The sequence below is a fragment of the Oncorhynchus masou genome, chromosome 22 (assembly GCF_036934945.1).
Source record: "Oncorhynchus masou masou isolate Uvic2021 chromosome 22, UVic_Omas_1.1, whole genome shotgun sequence".
Classification (NCBI taxonomy): Eukaryota; Metazoa; Chordata; class Actinopteri; order Salmoniformes; family Salmonidae; genus Oncorhynchus; species Oncorhynchus masou.
In genome coordinates this window covers 54143824-54153400 of record NC_088233.1, presented here as the reverse complement: position 1 = coordinate 54153400, position 9577 = coordinate 54143824, and the positions used below count along the sequence as shown (strand labels likewise).

Here is a 9577-nt window from a genome sequence, read left to right as displayed (position 1 = left end):
ACCTCTCATATGTAGTTTAATATAATATTAACTCCTGCAGAATTATGCATTTCTTGCAGTAAAATTATACAACAAATGTCAATTTTGTCTCGGGAACAGGTGTGGAGAAATATGATCTTTTTCTTTCAGCATCTCTTTAGAAAATGTGAATGCGTGTGTAATGTGTTCTTTGACACTTATGCAAGCAGACCGTATTTCAACCACATCAAACATGCACCCAAGATGAACTGAAGTCTTATCAAAAACGAGTCATCGCTTTCTCAGTTTTTCATTTTCTTAAAAATGGTCAAACTGATGACATTTGGACATTTTGCACAGGACCAATGTTTCCACTGCTTTGGAGTTGTGTTTTTCTCCCTGATCCCTAAACTAAACAGACAGCTTTACCAATGTTAACTAGATTACTAGCGCATTCATTCTATCGATGCAAGACATTATTCTGGTCAGCACTACGTTATTTAGTCTTCTGGGGCAACAAGTTGTGACAGAAGAGAAGCTGCAAGTATTTAATTATAGTTGACAAAAATAGCCTACCAAATATCTGAAATGATGAGCAGAAACTTGCCTAAATTAGGGGTGAAAGTAGCCAGTGGTCAATTATAATAAATAAATTCTAGGTTATTATTCCTGAAATATTATGGTGGATGGAAGTGCGCAGGTAGCCTATGTTTTGAAGGGATTTGTTTGACAATCAGATGAAAGCGTCGTCACACAACACCCATGATATGTGAAACGGAGGCCTGTGCAGAACACAAAAACAACAGTAAACAGGAGAAGGTCTTTACATGACACTGTTTCCCGTCTTAGATAAGCATATGCCAGGCATCTTATCCAGGTTTCTCATAAAAGCATTTTCAGCTTATTGTAAACGGGATACGACGTTTGTATGTGTTTGTATAACTCAAAAATATAATACTTATTACAAATGTCATATGACATTTGTATAACTCAATTATAATACTTGTGTCCCAAATAATAGGATATTGGTGTGCATGTAAATGTGGTCAATGTGAAAACGTTTGAAAAGACAACTCATGGATAAATCAGTCAAAGCCCCACCTAGTGGTAGTAGTCACCGATTTCAATTATTTGTTTTTTTTATAGTCAAGTACAAACATGTGGTTAACACAAGTTTCTGTAGAGAAAACCTTGCTGTTTTCTTGAACTCCATATAAACCATATGAAGCACATTATAGTCAAAAAGAAAAATAATTGTGTAAGTAACACAAATCCTATTGTTGTGTGTGTCAAAGAGCCAGTGCTTCTGTCTGGCATTTCCTTCAGGCAGATTAGATGGGCACATCAGGCCCTGACCCCATTCTAAAACTGCTGATTCACCACAGTGGGGTTGTTTGCTAAGCCAGCTGGTGCTATCTCAGTCTCCCAGGAAGGCAATGGGCCGTTTCACTACAAATGTAGGATCTTCATTTGATTACTCTTTTGTTGCTGAGAATTGTCCTGTCTTTTAAAAAGGTTTCTAAAGTGTATAATTTCCACTTAGAAAATTCAGACTTGATTTGCCCTAAAGAAAATTTAATCAACCCCTACAAAAATGTCCATTCATAATATTCCACATAATGATTTTTTATTTTCCTGCAGTAGCAAACTGGCTCAAATCAAGATCCTACATATGTATTACCACCACTTCCACTCAGTCCCTCAAGCTGCATTGTGTTTGTGGAAATCATGTTTAATTAAACCCATCATAAAATTATTCACAATAATGTAACTGGCAAATTGTCCATCCTTTTACATTTGCATAACATAACTGTTTGAAAAAGCATGAATGGATTTTACTTCGCTGACATGTTATCATAAGTAGGCCAATGGAGTGTTATTATGTAAAAAATATTTGAAGGCATGCACAGTCTTGTCAAGTATGCTTACTTAAACCCTTCTGGCAAAAGTCCTATTGAATCCCCTTGGGTAGAGAGGGAACCTAATATTCAGGTTTCTCCTATTTGGAAATAGGAGAAGGGTGCACACACACACACACGCTAGTTACTCTTGTGGGGAGGTCGGGTTATGAACAGTAAACTCAGTGTGCTGTGGGATGCTCCTGTAATCACGTACCCTGCTGAGTGAGTGAGTATAGGCCTACATTTACTGTGGAGTTGATGTGTTTTGGTGTTGAATATAACTAGTTATTCTGATGGGAAGTTTATGAATAGGGAACTCCCAGTGTGCTGTCTGTCTGTGGGATGTTCCTGTAATCAACCCCTCCCAGTGAGTAGAGGAACAGCTATCAGGGTAGGGTGTGCCATATGTGACAGAAACTGATAGTTCTGCTACCCCGCTCCCTCCTATCGTCCCTCACAGAAAGATGACCAAGAGAACACACAGATAGTGAATATCAAATCAAATGTATTTATATAGCCCGTCGTACATCAGCTGATATCTCAAAGTGCTGTACAGAAACCCAGCCTAAAACCCCAAACAGCAAGCAATGCAGGTGTAGAAGCACGGTGGCTAAGAAAAACTCCCTAGAAAGGCCAGAACCTAGGAAGAAACCTAGAGAGGAACCAGGCTATGTGGGGTGGCCAGTCCTCTTCTGGCTGGGCCGGGTGGAGATTATAACAGAACATGGCCAAGATGTTCAAATGTTCATAAATGACCAGCATGGTCGAATAATAATAAGGCAGAACAGTTGAAACTGGAGCAGCAGCACGGTCAGGTGGACTGGGGACAGCAAGGAGTCATCATGTCAGGTAGTCCTGGGGCATGGTCCTAGGGCTCAGGTCCTCCGAGAGAGAGAAGGAGAGAATTAGAGAACGCACACTGAGATTCACACAGGACACCGAATAGGACAGGAGAAGTACTCCAGATATAACTAACTGACCCTAGCCCCCCGACACAAACTACTGCAGCATAAATACTGGAGGCTGAGACAGGAGGGGTCAGGAGACACTGTGGCCCCATCTGAGGACACCCCAGGACAGGGCCAAACAGGAAGGATATAACCCCACCCACTTTACCAAAGCACAGCCCCCACACCACTAGAGGGATATCTTCAACCACCAACTTACCATCCTGAGACAAGGCTGAGTAACCCAAGGGGGGGCGCCAAACCAGACAGGATGACATCAGTGAATAACCCACTCAGGTGACGCACCCCTTCCAGGGACGGCATGAGAGAGCCCCAGTAAGCCACTGACTCAGCCCCTGTAGTAGGGTTAGAGGCAGAGAATCCCAGTGGAAAGAGGGGAACCGGCCAGGCAGAGACAGCAAGGGCGGTTCGTTGCTCCAGCGCCTTTCCGTTCATCTTCCCACTCCTGGGCCAGACTACACTCAATCATATGACCCACTGAAGAGATAAGTCTTCAGTAAAGACAAAGGTTGAGACAGAGTTTGCGTCTCTGACATGGGTAGGCAGACCGTTCCATAAAAATGGAGCTCTATAGGAGAAAGCCTTGCCTCAATACAGTAGATAGACAACTAGTTCTCAGTCTCACGTCAGAATTAGACATTCATCCATGTTTCTCAAACTTCAAATTTCAGAGTTGTTCCAAATGTAAAAGTTTGAAGTGTTTAAGGTTAAGTTTAGGCATTACCTTCACATTTTTAAGGTTAGTGTTAAAGTTAGGAATTAACTCTGAGTGGTTAAGGTTAAAGGTTAAAGGTTGGGATAGGCTTAAAACGAGAATAACTTTATATTGCTGTGGCCAGTTTCCACATCTCCTGGCGTCCTCAGAATTGTATTTTTTATTTAACCTTTATTTAACTAGGCAGAAATGGATGGATGTTGAATACTGACTTGTATCATGAGTGACCTGGCTGAGACTATTAATCATGCATTGAGCTTTTGACACATGCTTATATTGTTTTATGCATTTTTCTGTTTTTGATGCTTTTTTTATTTTAAGTTGTGGTATTTAACTATGGAAGAAGTAATATTTCCTTTTGAAATAATTGTTATAGTGTGCTGAGAACATTTGATTGATTTGATTGTTTCAATTGTAAAGGCACTTTTAATTATTGTCCTTATTTTTCACAATAGTGTCTGTTGGCAACATAACAACAATGTTTATTAAATCTTGTAACCCTTTCATGATGTGCATGTCTAAAGGCTGAGCTTGCTTGTTGAGGCACAACCAAGATACAAAATGGACAGTTCCAATACAGAATGACAGTGGACTGCAGATGTATTTACATAGTTCACTTGGCTTCCGTTTTATATAACCTATCCTACATCAATACTGATGTCAAGTCTTAAATGGGTGAGAGCTCCTAGCAGAGCTCTTTAAGGAAAAGGGAGGAAGTAAAAGAAGCATTGACAGACTTATGACACATGATTATTTACTCCCATCTAGTGGTCAAATATGCAACTACAGTATTATGTTTCTGTAAAGGGAGGAATGTATTGCTGTAGGTTGGACTTGAGAGAAAGAAGATCAAGATTTGTGAATTTCAAAATAAGATATAGAAATATTCATACCTAGGATCTCAAAACAAAAATAAGGTATGACTCCCGTATACAGTATTTTCTTCATTCCATAATGATTCAGACGACAACAGCTATTTTCAGTCTGTTTAAAAGGTTTTGCATAAAATACATAACAGCCTATTATGCTATTTTTGTTAGCTATAGGTTATTAGTAAGCCATAACTAAGGGTCCAAGGACAGCGCCCGCAAAAATTGTAGCCTGAAGGCACAGAGTTTCTAAACTCAGAGGTGCAACACCGCGAGACTTCCGGAAACGCTTGCGAAACAGACCAAATATTCCAGGCCGGAGTTTGGGGTAAGAGAAATGCAATTGTTTTATTTAGTCATTAATTTTCACGAAATCTAAAGGCACAACCGAGATTCGAGCCAATGTCTTAAGTAGTTGACCATATTATTACTCCAACCTCGTGAAAGTGACAAACTGACACGTTTTTATTTTTGTAAAAAAAACAACTTCATGTCGGAGTGCTTTTGATTTGACGGCTAACACATGCGCAGTTCAGAACGAGACGGCCGTTAGACCCAATGAAGTGTTCCTACGCATGGCCTTTGCTAGCAAACTTCGCCATGGCATCGCTTACGTGATCGGGGATTTATTGCAGAAGCAGTGTTCGCCTCTCTTCCTTGTGTACTGTCTTTGCTGAAGGTGTCCCACCGTTCTACAATGCGCGTGCGCAATTCTTACAACCAACGATCCGACGTAATTGAAGGATGTTGATCGTCAAATCAGGTGCTTCTGACTTTAGGACGTTTCTCCGCGACGTCAAAAGTTTAGTTCTTGGGTGAGTTTGAAGAAGTTTGTTAGCGCGTCTTCTCTGCTTATCAGGCTACCTTGTTTCAGTGATGGCGTTACATGGCAAAGTGGCTTTAGTGACTGGTGCGGTGCAAGGTTTGGGAAAAGGTTTCTCAGAAATTCTTTTGCAAAAAGGAGCAAAGGTAAGAGTCCGCGTCAGTGTTGTCAATCAATGAAACGGTTGTTTTTCACTGTTAGAATACATGCTACAATATGCGTTACGTTTTGTAAATGACTCCTAATATTAAAATAAATAAACGTAATCAAAATAGATTTATTCGATGTTCCATGATTTTCTTTATTAAAAGTAATATATTGGTTGTTCTGTATGTTTAGGTAGCCCTGTTGGATATAAATGAGTCAGGGGGGAGGATTTGAAGGCTGCCTTTGATAAAGAATATGGACCAGACAGAACACTGTTTCTTACCTGCACCGTTGAATCTGAGGAACAACTAAAAGGTAAATCATGACTGCTTTATGATTTAGTAACATATTGAGATACTTGTAAACGCTTTAAGGAAAGAACCACAACTGTCCATATCCATTGTGTTCATCATTACCTCAACACTGCTAGTGATTTCAGATAATGTTGATTAACAAAGGTAAATATTAGGCTACAATTACCGACTTGCCACAACTGAAGTTTCCTTTGGGGAAAACACAATTATTCCAATCTATAAATCTTGTTGCATATATACTTGAGGAACTTTGAGCAGCAATTGGGTTTTACTTTACACACACACTCCAGTCATTAGACTACAGTAAGCCTACAGCCAGGCTGAACGTGTGGATTGCCTTCTTTTAGGCACTAATTCCTCAGGGAGCAGAACAGTTTATGTAATGTATGGACTATGTACCCTTAAATCAACAGAGTGGTTCCAATGTATTACTACGTAGATTCAAAAAGTATTTGTCTACACTGTATTTGTGATTGTCTACACTGTATTTATTTGGGAAGGACTTCCCTTCACTAAAGGGTGCGTTTGTAAATTCGCTCTGGCCATCTACTCCGATTTCAAAGCATTCTCGTCGGAGTGTGCCAGAGCGTCGAACATCTGAATTTACAAACGCTCAAAACCCGTTGAATATGGCTGTGTGTCAGGGAAAGTATTAAACGTCTTGGGGACAAAAAAGCGAATTTAAGATTCAAAATTGTTTTCAGCAGCAGGGAAAAAAAGCGTAATTAAATTGTTTTCAGCAGCACAGTTAGTCACAAAACGCTTGGAATTTCCGGACAATCTAACAACGCTCTGAATTTAAGAACGCCCTGAGCGCATTCTGGCACTCCAGATTGAATTTACTAACATACTTCTCACTTGTTATTTTGGGTAACTCCCTCACAACTTTTTCTTCACTTTGCAACTCATGGTGACATTTCTATTCTGTTGACAGATGCCTTTCAGAAAACGGTAGAGGCGTTTGGGGGCTTAGACATCGTTTGCAACAACGCTGGTATCGTCGATGAGACGAACTGGGAGAAATGTGTGTCTATAAACCTCGTAAGACGAAGTATTTTTTTTAGTACGGAGTTTACTCTTGAGTTTTTAGGGAAGCTGTTGTGAAAAACAATGTTGGTTGGTAGCTGAGCAGTCAGAAAAAGTGTCGTATATTTAGGCTATGACGTGCTCGTATATAAGATTACACATGACAGAACTTGTCTTCTGTAAGATACACACCATACATAGAGAACACATTTATGAAAAGTATGTTAAGTGGTTGGTATGAATGTATTGTCACTGCTCTTCTGTTTTATAGGACTGATTGTTTTATGGCAGTTCTTTTCTTATTTTTAATGTTATGACTTTTACATTTTTATATCTTGTTTTTATTTTGGGAACACTCTTAAAATGTTGATTATTTCCATTCCATAATGTTAAGCACATTTGGCTGCTGTACTGTTATGATCATCCTGTGCTGCCCTACAGAATGGAGTGGTGAGAGGCACATATCTGGCTCTCCAGCACATGAAAAAGCAGAACAGAGGGCAGGGAGGTGTCATCATCAACATAGCGTCTATGGCAGGTGCAGTGTCCATTTGATTTACTTCCACGTCAGTTACTTTTCACTTCAGTTATTATAATGACAATTCAAGAGTTCCTTGGCTGACTCCCGATACACAAATGGCACTCTATTCACTATAATTTTGGAACATTAAGTGCACAACTTTTGACTAGAGTCCTATGGGCCTTGGTCAAAAGTAGTGCACTAAATAGGGAATAGTGTGCCATTTGAGATGCAGACCTTGTGTCTTCTGTTCTGACATCTGACTGAAATGATGTTTCTCTGCCTTTCCATAGGTCTGGGTCCTCTGCTGACTGCTCCCATCTACACAGCCACCAAGCACGGGGTGGTGGGGTTCAGTCGGGCTATGGCGGTATGTCCCTCTTAGAATCAGGAATTGGTGTGCTCCACTCGGTCTTTAGCAGCTGCAGAGGTCAAACTAACGGATGTTTTGACAACAGCCTTCATCAGCATTTCTCTCCTCCCGGGGGTTAGACACTGCTCATAGGTTTCTAAAGGCAGGAGGATTGTGTAAAGCATATGACCAGGAGTTTCTACAGTAATAGGTTCTAACAAGGGCCACATGGTCAGGAAAAACTCAGGGTTCTAGGCATGGGGGCATAGACAATTGCTCAGTGTGACTTCACATACTTATTTTGATCATGCACTGTGTGAAGTCAATTGATTCCAAAGAGCCAGAGTATGTAGATTATTAGACTAATGCTCACAATTATGAGTTGTCCCAAATGTGGCGTCCCTATGGGCCCTGGTCAAAAGTAGTGCACAATGGGGTGCCATTTGGAATGCTACACAGGTTTGATTTAGATCCTTCAGAGCACTTAAGTGTCTGAGTAAAAGCAGACATCAGATCGCTTATCTCTGCAGCACAGACAACCAGGGTGACAAAAATCTCCTTTTTCTGCTATCTGTTGCATTTGCATTGTAACTGTGAGAACGTGGTAGCAGGGCATTTGGTAATTTGTACAGGAAAACCACAACAAAAATAATAGCTGAACGTTAGTCCTGCATGCTCAATTTAGGTTTCCTGTGTCAGTGGACAGTAAAAATGATGCTTGTGTGTGTTTTCTGACAGGATGTCTCCCGTTTGTGTGACTACGGGGTGCGAATTAATGTCCTCTGCCCTGCTTTCGTCCAAACCGCCATCCTCTCCTCCCTGAGTTCAGAGGAGACTGCGGGACAGTTCGCAGGTCTGAGGGGAGTGGCAGAGAAACTACTGGAACAGTTAGGTGTGCTTGAGTGAGTTTGTCCTCCCCAGCCCCTTTCATTAGATGGGCAGTGTTCGATTCGTTACCCCCACCCCATGTAGCCTACTATAGCACAGAGGCACACACACTTACGATGAACACTACACATTTAGAGCAGTTAACTCACTACCTACTAAACTACAGTGTTGTGGTGATTTACCCAATGACAGTATGCTACAAAAATCGCATCCCACAAACAAATAGACGTTAATACCTTGCATGGTGTATAAGACAGTCAACTTACAACATCCCAGAATATTACTCCATTACCCATACACTCCAGAGAATTCACTAGTAACAACAGTGGCTTGTCAGTGCTGCAACCTGCAGGCAGGTATGTGTGCTCTGTGGTCACTGCTAGGTAGGGAAGAGCGGAGCGGGTTGATCTGTTTTACAGTATGCTAAGGACGTGTTGTCACATGTTTCATTTCAGAGTCTCTGAGGTAGCCAAGAACTTCTTGAAGCTGGTGACGGATGAGAGTCGAAACGGAGAGGCCCTTTTGGTACTGAAGGAGGGAGCTTCATACGTAACGTTTCACCAAGTGGCTTCCCAGCTGCCCAGTATCCTTGCCCCCTCTCTGAAGCAGAATCCCTCCCCCAGCTAGCTTGTATGTCTGCACACTAACAGAAGGCCTGGACCTGTGTGTTCTGGTCCTGTTGCTTGTATAAAATAACTATTGTGTAAACAACATGATTGTATTATCACCTCCCACTATATAAGCGACATGTAACCATTTACTCTGACTTCTTACCTGTGAAATCAGATCTCCTTCTCGCAGCTGCATGATTAAAGATTTTTCTATTATACAATTAAATAGTCTCTGCCTTAATCTTTCGATTGAGTTTTCCATAACCTTTGGTGCCGTGAACCAGATGAGTGACCTGACTTTTTCCATCCGTTACGCTCATTTGGTCCCAGACATCCCTCTGACCACAAAAGCCCCAAGCATCCCGGAGTCGCCTCCTCACTGTTGAAGTTGAGACTGGTGTTTTGCAGAGACTATTTAATGATGCTGCCAGTTGAGGATTTGTGATGCATCTGTTTCTCAAACTAGACACTAATGTTCTTGTCCT

At 41.1% G+C, this 9577-nt stretch overlaps 1 protein-coding gene across 1 annotated transcript; it reads left to right on the top strand.

The window, feature by feature from the left end:
• Positions 1 to 5125: 5125 nt before the first annotated feature.
• Positions 5126 to 9318, top strand: zgc:56585 (uncharacterized protein LOC393297 homolog). Its single transcript, XM_064930573.1, is given in 8 exon segments — positions 5126 to 5380; positions 5574 to 5598; positions 5601 to 5696; positions 6630 to 6736; positions 7163 to 7259; positions 7535 to 7611; positions 8332 to 8495; positions 8937 to 9318. Coding segments are annotated over 8 exon segments (831 nt in total). The 5' UTR covers positions 5126 to 5287; the 3' UTR covers positions 9109 to 9318.
• The last annotated feature ends 259 nt before the right edge of the window (positions 9319 to 9577 follow it).